At 35.9% G+C, this 18732-nt stretch overlaps 1 protein-coding gene across 1 annotated transcript in view; it reads right to left on the reverse strand.

Moving 5' to 3' along the window:
- The window catches only part of ADGB (androglobin), a 102144-nt gene that overhangs the window by 34287 nt on the left and 49125 nt on the right, over positions 1-18732 (reverse strand). The window contains exons 16-23 of the mRNA XM_034060762.1: positions 18408-18471; positions 16665-16767; positions 15511-15652; positions 13270-13384; positions 11668-11835; positions 8043-8181; positions 3073-3207; positions 935-1028 (exon numbers count right to left, since the gene is read on the reverse strand). Coding sequence (XP_033916653.1) covers positions 935-1028; positions 3073-3207; positions 8043-8181; positions 11668-11835; positions 13270-13384; positions 15511-15652; positions 16665-16767; positions 18408-18471 — 960 coding nt within the window. The remainder of the gene's footprint in view (positions 1-934; positions 1029-3072; positions 3208-8042; positions 8182-11667; positions 11836-13269; positions 13385-15510; positions 15653-16664; positions 16768-18407; positions 18472-18732) is intronic.

Here is an 18732-nt window from a genome sequence, read left to right on the forward strand (position 1 = left end):
GCTTGTTACATCAAAAGTAAGTTTGCTGGCAGTTAAAAAATGAAAATTACATTAGTATGGTTTTAACACTGAAATATAGCCCCAGGGGCAATGCCTAGGAATCAAACCCGTAAGTTTTAGACTACTGTATAAAGCAGACTAAAAAATGGATTAGAAAAAGGATAAGAAACACTAAAATGTGAAATAAAATTACACCCCATATGAGTGTTCCTGAAATTGCTGGTTATGAGGAGTAAGGATTTATACCCACAGCCAGTAATTATTGCCGGTTCTCACTCCTCACCCCTGGCAGAACTAATCTACTGCTAGATCAGTTGTGTGACACTTGCAGAGAGACTTTTTGAAGGACTTAATGAAAATACATGATTCCCCAAGTGTGTCATGCTTGCAAATGACTTAACAATGTTGAAATCAGAACTGTTACCTTGCAAAAGTTGTAATTAAATGCCAATGAAAGCATCTTCTTAGAAATACATCTATCAAGCAAGTACTACAAGCAAATCTACTGATGTTATAAACTGGTATAATTACATAGTATAGCTACCTCCTTCCTAATGTCAACTAGGATTCCTTAACAGTGTGAATCAAAATGCTGCTTTAAAACCAACTGGCTGTTTATCTAAGGAATCAGTATCAGATTTATACTTATGAAACAGCCTTTATGATATTAAAAAACTAAATGCAGGAGAAAGGTAACAGTTTAGCTCGAGCTGTACAAAAAAAGCCTTTAACACACATACCTGTTACAATTAGATTTGCTACAGTTTTACTCATTTAAGCCCCACATAATAAAGCACAGGATGTCTCCACTAAAAACAACAGAATTTTGTAATTTTAAAACTAGCAATGCTCTTACCATATTTATTTTGTGAATCAGCAATTTATGGCAATTCTATGGTACTGCTTGCAATAAAATGGCTTATTTCATGATTACCTTAACAACATTACAGCACACTCTTCAAAATTTAACTCAATCATAGTCCACAGGTTTTGCAATGTTTCTTTGACATTAGTGTTTTCTTTAGTACCTGGAAATAATAAAATAAGTTAGAAAATAAAGTATCTAACTTTTGTATTGTTCTAAATATACACCTAACAAATACTTGTGAAAAATGCCACTCGTTCAAGTAAACTGTCTTATGAATCACTAGTTTTTATTTGTCATTTTACAGAAGTCTCACTGAGATGAAAACTAATTTCTCCTTTGACAGAGGAAATGCTATTCATCATCACCTTTGTACTTTTCAGCACTCCTACAACTGCAAAAATGATGTGGCCACTATTTTCTCCAATTTACAGTTTTTTTCACTGTAACATGTTGTAGTGATATGACATGATCTCTGTCCTTGGAGAAGATGCTGTTCACCTCCCAACAGCTTTCATTTGCAGATACTATGAAGAAGCAGGTATGTGCCTAGGCAGTCTGTGTAGCTAAAAAGAAAAGAATTGGGCAACTTCATCAGGTAATCCATCCCACCCAGTTTTGATAGCTCTCAGATGACAGGGTGTGTCATTTCAAGCTACTTCTATCCACACGACACAAATGAAGACTGGACAAGTTTAGACCTATTGTTTAACTTTTCAAGACTGAAGTTAGGAGGAATCCTTCCTTACTGTATGACAGAAATCGAGGGAGAAAAAAAAAAAGAAAAAATAGAAAAGAAAAAAGAAGGGGGGGGGTAGAGTAATAACACTTTATTGCAATAACAAGTAAAAAAAATATATATATATAATGAGGAAAAGGGAGATGTGGAGACAGTGTTCTCACAGGAGAATGAATATTTGGTACATGAGCTCTGAATAACTCTGAAAGATACAGCAAGGCTGTGAGAGGCCTGAGGGAGCTTAAGCAAGCAAGGTAAGAGGAAGCTGGAATTCACTGAGTTATGAGAACTGTGGACTGCTGGCAAGCGTTCGAGGTCAAGTTCTCACACCTGTGCTTAACCAATTATATGCTAGTCACTAAGGGTCTTCAAGACAAGTATCCAATCATGATATGCCAAATTGCCGTACGTGTGTAAGCAACATAAGGAGTTAATCCTTTGCAATAAATAGCTTTTTGTCTGTTCATATTGATCTCTGACTGAGTCCATTCCACGGCAAGGAGAATAGACTGACTGAAAAAAAACCCAACACTATAAAGCAGTGTGAATATAAAATCAGAAGTAAAGGATTAAAGGTAATAAAAATATTAAGAAATCAGAAGAAGACAGTCACAGACAATAGAAGAAAAGACTTGGGATGATCACATAGTGCTCAAATGACAAAAAGCTAAAATCTAAATTTCAAAATAACAGCTTCTGGCACCTGGGATTTGTAGGAAAGTACTACTACTGGAAGTTTACAAAAATTTCTATGTAAATAAAAATAGAGGGCACTAGACTACTTAGCAGAAAAGCTTAAACAAGACTGGGCTACAGGTGATGGTTTGGAGAGAGGCAGCACCAGGTTTACTAATGAGGAGACGAATGTATAAAAGACAGCTTGAAGAGATCATCTGCTGCAGGCTAAATATATAGGTGAAAAAACTCAAGCAATGATGGTATATCAAGAAGCATACAGGTTGGGGACGGCTTACTAAAGAGGTAATATGTATCTCACAATTGAGCAGTTTTCTTTGTCACAATCCTCAGCTATTCATACACTGTGAGGCTAGAAGGAAATGCTGATCTAACTTCTGTGTAACAATCCCATAATATATCAATTTCTATTTCATCATGTATAAATCACAGAATAATAATCCTCTCCAAATTTGACGAGTAACTGTTTGATTTTAAAGTTTTCAGTAGTACAACACAAATTTTGGTTTATTCCAATAAATACCTTACCCCCTTTAAAATTTTAGTTTAATATCTACAAAAATCTAGGAAGGGTTGTCTTTCCTCTACTTTTTAGTACCATATGTGCCAACTAAGTCATTAGTTGGCACATAGGAACCTAATCCTCTTAGTATAAGAGATCAGTGATATACATTGCATTTCAGTTCATTTTAACTAGACATTAATTAGTAAAAAAATCTTTAGAGTAAATATCTGAATAAGATGAAATATGAAACATTTTTAAAAGACACACCTGGTTTTCTGCTGTTCAATACCTTCCTAACATAGGTCCCTCTCCAGAGGGCTTGAATTTTAAGAGCTGCTGCTGCTTCTTCCGAAGTGGGAATTTGGCTCTGCCAACTACCAAGGTTATTCTTCAGATAACTCTCTGAAAGAAGGAGAAAAAGCAACATCAATAAAGCTGGAAGTCCTGTAGCTGCCTGCAATGAAGTTAAAAAGAAAAACTAAAGCACAAAACAAGAGCACTATACACCAGAAACAGAGGTTTTTGCATAAAACTTTCAGTTATGATAATCACTTTTGAAATTTTGCGCTTATCATAAAATTAGACGAAATATACTCTGCAATTACGCAAAGTCATAATGCAACTACTGTGCTAATTCCAAATACCAAATCATTGAATTCTTACTTCTCTTTACAGACAGCTATTGCAGTGCACTTTTTAAAATCAGGTCTCCAAATGTAATTTCAAAATATCCTTTCAAATATGAGCCAACAGGATTTGATACATTAAAGAGTGGCCCTGAATAAAGCTTAAAAGAGTTTCACAAGATTTAAGTCTCTCAGTCTAGTAATTTTATTAAGTAATAATTTAAATACCAATGTTCAAACATTGCATTCAACCTTTGCTAAGGAGCATTGGAATAAAGAGAAGATCTATAATGAAGTGAGAGTTCATCTGACTGCAACTTTCTGTTATCAAGGAGTTTTGGAGTAGAACAGAAATTAGTAGGTTCTGACAGGTTAGTAATGAGCTCTTTGAAGGCATCCTGGCCTAGAATTAGCATCCTGGCAGCCATCAGCAACAGGTTTTAGAGGGAGGGTATGGAAGCAGCACTACAAAAAGCCAGAGTCAGGGAGCCAGTTTAGAACTGCACAGATGCAGAGATACAGAACAGGGGCAGTGAGGCAGAGTAAAAGGAACAAAACAGTGCTCCAAAAGTATGCACCAACAAACAAAAGGAGAAAAGTGAGAAATCTGCTGGAATAACTCAGACCACACTGCAAACTACCTTAAGAAAATATATTGCTGTCATCAGACAGGAGATGACACATTTCAATCTAATCACTTAAATTGACTTTTATTAAATATGGCTATGCTCCCAACTATCATTCCTCCTTATTGTTTCATTTCCAAACCTCAGAAAAACTATTTAATCCTTAGTGACTCTGAAATGTTACACAAGACCACTGTGACAACAGATTAGAACTCAACAATATGAATGGCACAACCACTTTTATAAAACGGAAGCATATAATCACAGAATAATATAGGCTGGAGTGGACTACTGAAGTTCATCTGGTCCAATGCCATATCCAAACCAGGATCAACTTAGAGCAAGCTGCTCATGTTCTTAAGTACATATTTACATAAGTAAATTTTAAATTGCTTCTGAATACACAAACTTAATAACTTGGATGCAGTGCCATACAGAAAATTATTCATAGAAACTGTCAAAAACTATCCCAGATCAGGCTGAAAACCAGAAATGCTGAATGTTTTGTGAAGTTTTATGTTCCTAAAAGCTTAACTCTTTTTTTCTTCTCTTTAAAACAATGCCATAAGAACAAAAAAAAATTTCTTTGCAACATACAAGTCAAAATAATGAGGTCAAAATTAAATATTCTGATGTTTAAAGGTCTTTTTGACTTAATGCTTCTTAATATTTTGTCTTATAAACAGAGAAGTACCTTACTATGGAATGTTTTAAATGAACATTCCATATACTAGAAGATATCTTCATATATATATGAAGATATACTAGAAGATATCTTAATATGTATGAGTATATATGTATGTAATATTTATATAATATTTATTTAATATACAAATATACATGAATATATTATATATACTAGAAGATACTTCAAATTTGACATTATGACTGAAAACTTATTCTTCAAAAATTTTTGACATTTCTTACTCATTAAACAGAAGATACCCTGCTAATAATAAACCTGAAGTTCTTAAAGCAGCCTAGCAATACTTTGTTCACAATCAAATCACCCGCAGTTTTCTTGTAACAGTGTGGATGAATCTATTGTAGGCAAAGTAACATGATGCTTTTTTTTCCCCCCAGAAAGATCTATTTTGCATATACTGGAGAGGCACTTTAGCTATTCAACCAAGTAATCACAAACGTTCCCTCACTCTTCACTGGAACTCACATTCAACTACAAAGTGCAAGAAACAAATATCCAGAATTATCTCTCCAGTCACACAAACCAACTATATCATCACTGCTCTTAACCTATGTTTCTGGAAGAAAGATAAGTTTGTTCTGGAAAACAAGAGGGCAGGAACAGGAATTATCAAATATGGTTTACACACATAAAACAAGCTTAAGAGCTCACAGCTTGACTTCTAGACAACATTAATGAAGGTTTTAACAGAACTGCACACAAAAGTTACTCTACTTCCAACTTTAAAGTTGGAACTTATCCATGAGAAAGAAATGCACCCTTTGAATTGTGCCTAAATAACTGTCAAGTGCCTGAGACTCTAAAATCACTGCCACAGACCTTCAATGAGTTAATGAACTGAGTTGGCTCACTGTGCAGGTCCAGTGAAACCAGGACAAGGTAAACAGATGAAATGTTCAAAAGAGAACAGGCAAGCAGTATTGATCTGTCAAGACTGTGTCCCCTCATCTTGCATATGCTTTCTTTCCCAGGAAGCATCACATACATCTGTAAATTCAGCATCTCATGACTCAAAAGTTTTGCCAGGTCCCTTTATCTAATCTCTTCCCAGAAGACCATGCCATGGAGAAGCACTCAGCTTCAGAAACTTCCATCTTTTTGTCATGTGTTCACATGGCATGGTCTTCCACTTGCTTATCATGGTTCAAGTGCTAATTGCTTCATTGGACGGATGGTATTTGGCAGACAAATAAAGATGATTAGATCATCTTTGGAGTGGTTTCTCAGAAATTCTACCAGGCATGATTCCTAACTGCAGTACATCACAGTATCCTTGCCCTCAGTAAATCTTGAGATGAATTAAGCAGAGTATAAAATGAATATGCTAATATAAAATCAAGGTGGCATTTCATGAAAAGCTCAGTTTGACCTAATCTTCTCTCAGACACAAACAACAAGATTTCATTCATCTGTTACAGCAGTCTGATGACTGTTAAATCCCAAGGGGTTATAATTCAAGTTTTAACAAGATCTCAGCAACTAACTGACAATGCATCAGTACTAACATAGGCCAGGCAAATCAGGTGATGCCAGTCCTTCTAGGCTTTCCTTATAATGCATTTTTAATCTGTTTTTATCTGCCATCTACCCTAATTTTTTCTTGACACTTCACTTGATTTATGCTGTTTAAAACACAGTTGTCTCTATTTCTTTAGAGTTCAGTGACTGGATCTGAACAAAAGCATATATTTATTCCAACGCAACCTTTATTAAGTAGGGCAAAACATACATCCAAGGTCAATAAAGCCAAAGGAAAAAAAAATCACAGTCCAGTTTGACAGGAATCTCTTATAAGATTAAGATTTTTTTAAGTCTGGAAAAGCAACTAAATTAAAAAGAGATACTGGACACTGGAGGAAATCAAACTGACATATAACCTCCCTCCTTCATGTATTCCACCTTTTTGATTCATTCCTCAAATTCTGAAAAATATTCTGCCACAGTGGATCTCATAATTCAGTAATATACATGAGGTCTTTGCTACAACCTGTCAAACGTGCTAATTATTCAAATCTAATTAAATAATCTCTTTCCTTCAATTGTTGACAATTATTTAAGGGTTTTGGGGGGAACACAGAAAACAGTAGCACAATCATCTTGAAAAATGTGTCTGGTGCTGGGGACTTCCAGTGGTGTGACAAATGTCAACATGCTGACCCTTATACCCTTGCCATAGGATATAATTCTGTGAAAAATACAAAGAGTTCTGCAATCATTCTGGCTGATCCCTTATCTCCAATATCTCACAGACAAACAGCTTTCACAAAAGGGGATCTGGACAAAAGTACCCATTAAAGAGTAAGATACAAGTATATGTGCTTTCTTAAGAAACAAGAGTATTACATCATTTTGTCAGTAAAGCTATCTGTGTAAATTTTAATGAAGTTTTTTTATACTATTTTTTTAAAAAAGCTGACAAATTAAATGAAACTACTATCATTCTCATTGACCAAGGAGAAAGACTTTATACTGTAAGTTCATAATAGCAGAAGGAAAAGCTAAGTCACCCTGAAAGGACTTTAGATAGTGATGATGTATCTTCCTGCCAATTTTTCAGATAAATTCTTTCCCTGTAATAACATAAAATCATATACATAAAACTTCTATTAATAAATTAAAATATTATTAGATATTAATAGAATAAAAAGTTACTTAAACTGCAAAATAACACTCTTAAAACAGAAAAGAGCTATGTATCTGGATGCTAGGGAAACTTAATTCTAAATGCTTATGTCTCCAGCCTGCATGCAAAATGAGGCAAAGAACCTGTGGGATGTGAATTATGCCTGCTTATAACAAATCTGCCTTCTAGTAGCTCCTCCCACAGTACCTTTGGATGTACAGCATACCCTAGTCACAGGCCAGAGAAGAGGTTGATGGTGCTGTAACTAGTTTCCCACTATGTGTATGTGACTAGCCAGCTAACTAGCTAGCAAACATGATTATTGCCAAATAATAGGCTTAAAAAGCAAGCTAACAAGCAAGCAAGCAAAAACCAAATTACCCACAAACAAATTCCCTCAGCCCATCACCAAGAAATAGTTGCACTTCCAGAGGCACTAATTTGATTCCTTCTTCACTCTCATTTTGTGAACAATATATGCATGTAAGGTCTTTTCAGCAGGTAATTTGAACAAAAGCCATGATGCGTAGTACATCAGGTAGAAAGAGCATCTGTAGAGATACTTGTTAGTACTTGTCAATACAGACAACTGCAAGTAAAGGAAGACAAAGGGCAATTTTATACACTTGAAGTGATTAGCAATACCAATACAGTACCTGAAGACACAATGGCATCTTCAGAAACCTCGGTGTTTTCAAAATCCAGAGTGAAGGACCTGAAGGCAAATTTACAGCTGTAGGAAGCTTTCTTGCCTAATACATTTTTGATCAAATACCAAAATACACTATTGAAAACCTAAAATCAAAAAGAGGAAAAGCATTCAAAGAATGATTCATTTTAAAATGCTGATTTATATTGTTTCTCATTATTTCAAAAATTTCTTAATCTTTTCTTTTTTCAATGTAAAAACTAAGTCTTCCTATATATAACAAATATACTATTTTCTACTATAACAAATACAGTATCTGAAAAATAGGCCCAACTGTAGAACTATAATGCTTCAAGACAGCAATCAAGAGAAAACCAGTTTCATGCCCAGCTTATTAAATATAGGACTGATTCCACAGTAAGTTTTTATCATCCAAAAATATCTTAGTTTTTGTGAAGTGAGTTGATGGTCTCATATCAGAGCACAGAACACACTATAATCACCATCATGATACTGGCATACTAATTAAAGGTTTCAGAACAGAGTTTGTGCTTACTGAATTAGGAGGTGGCACCCAGGGAAAAGTAGAAACATATTGATGGTCAAGAGGGGAAGATTTGTTGTCCTGTTTATACAACTAAATGGATGGCTCTGTTTTTATTCTGGATATACTGATGATCTTTAGAGAGCAGAAAACCAGTGTCTTTTCTTCCTTCAATAGATGGAAATTTTAGAGTACGTTTTTCAGATCTTGTTTCGTAATTTGAATTAAAGAACAGTAACAAATTACTGGAAAGATAATTTTTGTCTTTAATTGTCCTTCTTTTGGATTTTTCTGCTTTTGGAAATGTTTTCTCCTAAATTATATTTTTTAATATTAATAAACACTTCCTTTATTTTGAAAGACTTAAGAATGGCAAAGAAAAGATCTACTTTAGTATATTCTTATGTCCAGAATAATTTTTACTGTTTGTAGTAGATAGGTAATTTCAATATTCTTATTCTTGAATCTCTGCCAGCTCAGTTCTTCTCATTTATCTAATTTATGTTTTTTTTTTTATTCCTGTGTAACTATACTTAGTCTTCTTAGAGATGGAGAGAGGAAGAGACATGTATATTCACGCCTACTGAATTTATCGTAATGTCCCTCAGTTTTACACATATTTCATATGAGCACATACATTTAAAATCTGTATTTTCATAGAATGGTTTGGGTTGGAAGTGAACTTAAAGATCATCCAGTTCCAACCATCCTGCAATGGATTCTGTTGCTCCAACAGCTTCAAGTCCTTACGCTGAGGACACCAGAACTGCATACAGTACTCCAAGTGAGGTCTCACGAGAGCAGAGTAGAGGGGCAGGATCACCTCCTTTGACCTGCTGGTCACACTCCTTTAGATGCAGCCCAAAATACAGTTGGCTTTCTGGCCTGCGAGCACACACTGCCAGCTCATAAAATCATAGAATCATAGAATAGTTAGGGTTGGAAAGGACCTTAAGATCATCTAGTTCCAACCCCCCTGCCATGGGCAGGGACACCTCACACTAAACCATATCACCCAAGGCTTCATCCAACCTGGTCTTGAACACTGCCAGGGACGGAGCATTCACAGCCTCCCTGGGCAACCCATTCCAGTACCTCACCACCCTCACTGTAAATAATTTCTTCCTTATATCCAGTCTAAACCTCTGCTGTTTAAGTTTCAACCCGTTAGCCCTTGTCCTATCACTGCAGTCCCTAATGAATAGTCCCTCACGAGCATCCCTGTAGGCCCCCTTCAGATACTGGAAGGCTGCTATGAGGTCTCCACACAGCTTTCTCCTCTCCAGGCTGAACAGCCCCAACTTTCTCAGCCTATCTTCATACAGGAGGTGCTCCAGTCCCCTGATCATCCTTGTGGCCCTCCTCTGGACTTGTTTTAACAGTTCCATGTCATGTTAAGCTTCCCATTGACCAACACCCCCAAGTCCTCTGCAGGGCTTCTCTGAATCCCTTTTCTAGCCACACTGTAGCTGTGTATAGGATTGCACCAACCCAACTGGAGGACCTTGCATTTGGTTTGGTTGAACTTCATGAGGCTGTCATTGGCTCGCCTCACAAGCATGTCAAGGTCCCTCTGGATCCCATCTCTTCCCTCCAGAGCATCAACTGAACCACATAACTTAGTGTCGTTGGCAAACTTGCTGAGGGCACACTCAATCCCACTGTCAATGACACTGACAAAGATATTGAACAAGACCTGAGGGACACCACTTGTTTTTCGTCTCCAGCTGGATGCTGAGCCATTAAACACAACTCTTTGCATGTGGCCATCCAGCCAGTTCTTTATCCACTGAGTGCTCCATCTATCAAATTGATGTCTCACCAATTTAGAGACAAGGATGTCATGTGGGACAGTGTCAAATGCTTTGCATAAGTCTGGGTAGATGACATCAACTGCTCTGCCCCTGTCCATCAGCTCTGTAGCTCCATCACAGAAGGCCACCAAATTGGTCAGGCAGGATTTCCCCTTAGTGAAGCCATGCTGGCTGTCACCAAGTACCCTGTTGTTTTTCATGTGCCTTAGCATGCCTTCCAGGAGAATCTGCTCCAAGATTTTGCGAGGCACAAAGGCACAAAGGTGAGACTGACTGGTCTGTTTATAGTTCCCTGGGTCTTCCTTCTTTCATATTCCCCTTCTTGAAAATGGGGTTTATACTACCCTTTTTTCAGTCATTGGGAACTTCATCTGACTGCCATGATTTTTCAAATATGATGGACAGTGGATCAGTAAGTTCATTGGCCAGCTCCTTTAGGACCTGTGGATGGATTCCATCAGGTCCCATGGACTTGTGTACATTCAGGTTTTTAAGATGGTCTCGAACCTGATCCTTTTCTACAGTTTGCCTAAAGTCTTCATTCTCACAGTCCCTGCATCTGCCTTCCAAGTCTTGGGCAGTGTGATCTGAGCACTTGTTGGTGAAGACTGAGGCAAAGAAATCACTGAAAACTTCAGCCTTCTCCAAATCCAGGGTAGCCAGTTCTCCTGATAGCTTCTGGAGATTACATTATCCCTAGTCTGCCTTTTGTTTGCTACATACCTATAGAAGCCCTTTCTGTTACCTTTCACATCCCTTGCCAGATTTAATTCTAACTGGGCATTAGTTTTCCTGACCTGGTCCCTAGCTTCATAGCATCCTAGCTTCCCAGGCAGCATCTTCCCAGGCTGCTTGTCCTCGCTTCCACCTTTTATAAGCATCTTTTTTTCCCTTCCAAGTTTCCTCAGCAGCTCCTTATCCATCCATGGAGGCCCCCTTGCCCTCCTGCCACATTTCCTTCTAGTTGGACACAACACTCCTGAGCTTGGAGCAGGTGATCCTGGAATATCAACCAGCAGTCTTAAGCCAGCCTGTGCTCTAGGGCTATATCGCATGGAAAAAAGTCTGTTCTCTTGAAGTCCAGGGCTGCGAGCTTGCTGCATGCCATTCTCACTGTCCTGAGGATCTTGAACTTAATAAAGAATGCCACATTTGGAGCACATAGGAGATAATTTTTTAAAAGCATAGCCATTCATGTGAAGAGGATAACAACAATGTTAAGCTGTAATGTTGCTTCTGTAGCTTTTAGATATGTGTTTATTAAAATTGTTCACCTTGAAGTGTTCTTCAGCCATTCCAGTACCACGGATGCTAGGAGGACAGTGAGTTAGTTCTAACTCCTTCAAGGATTTAGAAAGCTCAGGCTTACTGCTGAAATTATTTATCACATTTCCAATAGCTTTCAGGATAGCTGTGGCCTGTTCTATAAACCGGTAGCTCTCCTGGAGAGAGAATAAAACCAGCCATTGTTAGAAAATTGCTTTATGGCTGTGACAGCATACAAGCATTTTTTATGTGAAGTACTTAAGTAACGTGATTGTTATTAAATTTTAAACTATAAAAATCAATTGGGTCTCTGGTATTCGAAAGCATACAAAAATTTCATGGACTTTAGCTATTGAAATAATAACATTATAACACTATAACAGGCACTGTAACATATACCTGCCAAGGATTTTATTTTTCCTGTACCATTAGCCCTAGGACACTCAATAAAAACCAAAATGCATATGGACACTTTTTTACTGCAGTGATAAGAAGAGTGTTATTAGCTGAAATATGCAGCACCTCTTCTATTATAAGAGGACAGGTGAGTATTTGTATCCCACTGAAAACAATATCCAAATAGATGCTGCCTAAGGCACCATTAATCTTCATCAGGATTTCTGTGCAAGAATGTGGACACTTCCCTGTAAATGATACTCCACAGAAAAATTGCTGTTTCCAAAAAGTGCAGAGTAGACCTGAAGATAAAATTCTGTGTTATTGTCTTGATGAGGAATAGCTTTTCATTCACAACCCGAAGACAAGGGGATAGTACAGCCAGAAGATGTTTTTAATAGCCCAACTTCTTGTATTTAAACTTCCTTGCTGCAATAAATTTGCACAAGCTGCTTTAAAGTCTTATTATTAGGACCCTTAATATACACTGCTATGTAAATCTGTGTAACACTCACCTTTAAAACTAGTTTTGCACAACTGCGCTCTAGAAGCTATACTTCTTCCTCTCAGTGCCCATGACATATACTTGGGCCTACTGCTTTCCAAAGAAATCTTGAAAATATGGATGACAGTAGGCAACAAAGGATTGTAGGCAACAAAGAACAAAAGCTATAGTAATTACTCCCCTGGGCCTCTCATCTCAGCTATGAAAAAATGCCTGAAGCAATAGTTCATTTTAGAGACAAAAGTTGCTATGGCATGCAGTGAGTAATATGTGATCCCATAGGACAAAACAAACTATATTGATGTGACAGTTAATTTTCCTACGTGGATATTTTTTCATTATTAATTAATATTTGTACAAATATTTCAACACTTCTACCACATGCCTCAAAAAGAGAGCTTATACACTACCTCTGACCTGTATTTCATGTAAAAGAGTACTTTTAACATTCCATTTTATGCTGCTGTTCAATGTAACCGGAATACTACTTACATATTTCTGTAAGACAGTTGTTGCAATAACCATCTCAGTGCCCACTGTACTGTAAAACACATTACTTTTATGCGCTCATCCATTTCAAACTGAAATTAATAGTATAACATTAAAATATAGCAACTATAAACTAAGATGAAAAAGTACTTCACTTTAAAACTAAATAATAGTCAAAAACATCATTATTAAAATGCTTGACTAGTCTGGTTATGCATACCTTTTCAAGACATGGTATCACAATATCCTCTTCTCCAAACACACATGGCACCATGCTACACAGATGAATATGGTGTCCTATGGGAGAACTTACGGTGAAGAGCAATATATGTCGCCTACATTCCAGCAAAAACAAATGAAAATACAAACATAAAGCACCTTAATTAAAAAAAAAGATAAAAAAAGAAATCACAGCACTTCTTAAGCTTTTCTTTTCATACATTTGCTAAAAATGAAATCCTTTCATAGATGCCTGGTTCTTCAAATCCTGCATTTCTAACTCTTTGTTTCTCGAGGACCTCCAAACATAGCAGTAGGTATGCAAGCAGAGAAGACACTATTATTTTATTTTTAGTTTATTAGTTTAGGGTTTATTTGCATTTTCTATAGCAAAATAGGTAGCTTCACTATTTCAGATGGATACAAAAATCAAATCTTTTTTTGGTCAGGATTATAGTTAGCCATACTTAAAAATCTATCTACTTTTAGAAAGCTTAAAGAAGTGTTCTGGTCATACATTACTTAGATTATACTTTCCATGTTTGCATTGATAAAGCCAGGAAAATTTAATCCATAATCGTGTCAGGCTAGATCAACACTACCTTTATGGACTATTTTATGTAGCAACTGTGGGCCAAACCACACAACTGTTAACTCCTAATGTAGAAAGCAACAGAAATTCAGTATGTCTTACTGCAATACACTCAGCTCAATCTTGTTTGCCTGTTCGTACCCTGTAACAGATTCCACTCATAGAAGAAACCATTCCTAGCTATAGTTATACAACACTGGAAATTCATGCTTTTCTTTCCAGCAAACAATGTCTTGCATTCCCACTGAAACACTTGAGGAGCGTGCTGATATCAAAAAGTGAAGCTCCATGGTCTTTGTCAGAACAGCATTTAGTTGGTCACAGCGTCAAACTGTTAACCAGAGATCCAGCAGTGAGAGGAAGAAAGGAGAGTTACCTCTCCACACACACTCACACTTCCAAAATTGCATCTTCTTGCAAGCAAAATCTGAAATGCCCCCTGGCCTCTGACAGACAGAGGGAAGAAAGTGCCTTCCTGGCTTAGCAAGTAATTTCTCATTGGGAATGAACTAGGGAAGCAGTCAATAAGCCCATTTATTTCCCACATCTTCTGCAAATTAAAACTTTCTGAAAGCCTGCTGGCTCTGCCTGGAGTAGGGAGAATAAAAGGTGAGAAGCTCATCAATTTGAGCTACCTGTATCTCTGGTAGCTTTGAAATTTGCAGGGGCAAAAAATATATGTTTTGGTTTCCATACAGGACAGAGATAAGCAACTCTGGAAAATACACTACGATAATACATGTAGTGGCAGAGCTAATAAACAAACACTATGATAATTTTTCCACTTTTATTCTAAATACAAACAAATAGTCCTATTGAAGATCTCTGACTTAGTATTAGCCTGATATTATTGTGGTGTTTTCTTTCTACGACTGTTTATTTGAAACCTTACTTGATTGAAAAAAACCCACCATACATTTTTGTCTCATCTCCTTGAGATTAAACTGGTGATTCTCTATTTCTGGAAAAGCAGAAGGCCTCAGTGAATTAGTCAGCAAGTTTATGCTTACAGCAGGATATGACAATGTCATCTTCCTTGTTTCACTGGAAGCATTTCCAGAAATTAACAAATAGCAAGGACTCTCGCCTTTTATCTATTTCTTTCTTTAAACAGTCAATGCTCTACACTGAATACTAGAGTTACATGCAAAAGAAATAAATTGTATTAAGTGCTATGTGAACATGAAGTAAGATATGCAAACTTTCATGGATAAGCTCAGAATTTCTCCTATTATGTTTTGTATACCTTGTTTCACAAAAAAAAACTATAAAACTTCATATGGTATCACCACACTATCATAGTTCCACTAAAAATATTAATTCTTTAATTTTTGTTCGTACTCCAGGGAAAATCTAAAAATAATTATTGCCAGAAGAACTTTTAAGCAGAAATTTATATTTTAGTCTAACTTTTAGCAAGTCAGTGTGATTTTTCTTGCTAAATGCTCATATTAAAAATTTTTATAAAGGTTTTGGTAGTTATTTCAAACACAAAAAATTTGCAGTCTTACCAAATCCTAACTATCAACCAGTTTGATATTCCAAAAACTTTTTTTTAGTAAATAAACCCTTAATAACTGTATAAAGTAAAAAAATCATCTCAACCCTGAAGACTAAAGCATTAGGACAGAAATGAAGCCTCACACATACCCAACAGGAAGATTTAACACAGTAGCTTTGGTTGCAGATGTATGCATCTTTAACAGAAGTTCTCCAGGACTCAGACATTTCCAAGAGAAACGTTCAACTGTCAGCACTCCCTTTGAAATGCTAGAAGATTCTTTTTTAGTATCTAGATTAAGAAAGAAAAAAATCAAAAAAACAAAACAAAGCAAAAAAAAAAAAAAAACAAACAAACCACCCCCTACCCCTCCCCCCCCAATTGTGTGGGAATAACAGCAATATTATGACAAATACACTTATGCAGAATCTGTAACTACCTCACATTCATTGATGTCTTCATTTAGACTTTGATAACTCAGAGAAAAGAGACAGTAATTTAAAATGAGCAAGTGGTACAGAATATGGCTTATTTGTAATATTTACTAGAAAATAATGGGTAAAAGAATGTGTCAGGAGGATGTGTAAATCAGGCATCTTCCAAGTCACCTAAGGCCACTCTAAAACTACGTAAAAATCCACTCTGTCCATATGCAAAGGAAGCAAACAGCAAACAGCCATACAAAGCTTATATTTATATTATAGTTTAATTATTTTAATTGGATGGTTAGTTTGGGTTTTTTTCCCTTTCTTGTGTTTCTATCTGCTCTTCTCTAGATGCACTAAGATTATGTCCATACCCAATATCTAAATATCTGAGTAACTAAGGACAACTGTCATGACATGCATTACCTTTTCTGAATGCCATTCTATTATCTTCATAAAATACAAGTAATTTTTACTTAAACCATCCAAGCTATTGTATCTTCAAATAAGCCAGCTGTATAGTTTAAAATATATGTTTCAGTTTAAAACTCACTTAAAAATATACTTTCGTCATATTGCTGACTTTATTGCCTCTTTATCAGCTAAGGTATAAAGTAAGCTACAAGAATGTTATCTATAGAAACAGAAACCCTATGAAACACAAGAAAATCTGTACTAGAAATACACCAATTAAAAGCTCGCAGCAAATTGTAATAAACAGTAAAGGGAGGGATCCTTTCAAGAAAACATTCATCACCAATATGAAACAACTACAACTCTCAATCTGTGCTAAAATACATCACAGGCAAACACAGCAGCACAGACATATTCATGAATGGGAAAACACATTAACATGTACTCTTCTGTGTTGAACTTACCTCCAGTATCATACCAGCGCACTAATGCAGAAAAGCTAACCAGGATTTCAATGGGCATCAGACTATCCACAAGTAAGTAATAGAAGACTCGGTCATCAGAAAACTGCATAGAAAACCAGACATTTCTGAATCTTTCATTTTCACAGAATGCTGTCAGCCTGGGCTTACATGAAATAGGACTAAGATTTTGGATATTGTGACCCTACCTATGGTATGGCAAGTAATTAACTGTCATTACTTCCTACAATTTCAGATGTGTCAGTTAAGCCCAGAGCCTCTTGCTGCATGTATAATAATATTCAATTAAGAGACAGGTAAAAGGAAAAAGTTTCCTGAATGAGAATATCACCTACTTTTAATTTATATTCTTCATATGTACCTCAGTTTAGTAGCTCTTCTTGACAAACAATATTCAACGGAAGACCAAAAATCTTTTGTGCTGAAACTTTCTGATTCTAATTAATTACAGTAGCTTGAAAGAAGTACTTTTTAATTCGGAACACATGACTAAGTCTGCTTCTTCTTCTTTTTTTTTTCTTTACAAAAATACTATAGGGAGCGTTTTTCACTCTCAACTTTAATATATAATTCCTATGCCAATATTAGAAGCTATAGAATGGTTCCCAGGAAGTCTTCAAAATTTGAAGGTCAGTGAAGTTCTTAGCTTCCAAACAGTTTTAATACCTGTTTTTGCTACATTATCCAGAGTCATATCAATAAATTTTTGGATTTGATCCTGGAATACCACCCCTATTATCTTCATAGCATGATATAAAAGTGCTCTTTTATAAGTCTGGTACAGAATTTACCTAACAGCGTAAACACCTCATTTGCATCAATGTAAAAAAAAAAAATGGTTTTACAACAAAGGGTTAGGGTTTTGGCACAATAGCACACACAGAGTTATGTAATTTTGATGCTGATTATGGCTTGTGCAAGTTATTGTACAGTGACTGGGAAAATTTCTTGTGATGTGATTACAAATACAGAGAGGTGTGAAATTATGGGTATACTACAATTATGAATCATAATCCATGTAGTTAATCTTTGCAGTACAAGATTTTAAATAAGTTAATTTTACATAAAGTTCATGCCTGGAGTTTGTGTTTCAGTATTCTACAATTACACTTCAGTTACAGTATAAAACAGGAACACGATATTCAAGCATGCTGAATAACCTTCTGATAATATGAACTAATGGCAGATTTAAAGAAATACAATAACTTCTGTGTAACTAAGGGGTATTTCTAATCCTGGGAAAAGAATCTTTTAAATTGCTAAAGGTCTTACCATGTAAAGAAAATTGGAGGTCTCTGCTATAGAGACTCCCAATTCAGATTTTAGGTGACAGGTAAAGATGAAGAAGAACTGAAGGACAGATTCTGCAGCTGAATCATTTAATTTAGTCTCTACACTGTTATAAGGTAGATTTATATAAAGATAATGAGAAGATGGAGATCTGATTCACTCTCACTAACAACCTGCATGACTAACATATTCAGTTTTTTATTATTGTGCAGTAGCATTCCATAACATTTTGTCTTGTCTTAAATACAATTAAATACTTCTGGATATTTGCCAGAAACCATTATCTTTGTATTGACTACAGTAATATTAATGCATTATTATTTTTTCAGTAACAGCAGCTCTATGTGGTCTACTAATACCGTTCATCATATATGTATTAATTATGTAACACTGTTAACATTAAAAAGCACATAAAAACTCAATACAGTCAAATACCTTAATATCCGTCTTCAGATAGTTATAAGCATATGTATGTGGCTTGTGGAAAACATACAGCTTTCTAGGGAGAAAATGAAATCAAAATGCTTGTAGGAAAATAACTTTAGTATAAATGACCTATTTCATGTAAATGTCTATTTCATAGCACAAGATACAAATTTTACTTTCATAAATCATACTCCCAGCTATTTCGCAAAAAAAAAAACCAATGTTTTTAGTTTCATTAAGGATGAATACAATTAATTTCCAGAGAAAGCAGCTGACACTAATTTCTATCTTTGCTGCATTTCTACAGTTTTCCATTGGAGGTCAGGCCACTAAT

This window comes from Melopsittacus undulatus, chromosome 3 (genome assembly GCF_012275295.1).
Source record: "Melopsittacus undulatus isolate bMelUnd1 chromosome 3, bMelUnd1.mat.Z, whole genome shotgun sequence".
NCBI lineage: Eukaryota > Metazoa > Chordata > Aves > Psittaciformes > Psittaculidae > Melopsittacus > Melopsittacus undulatus.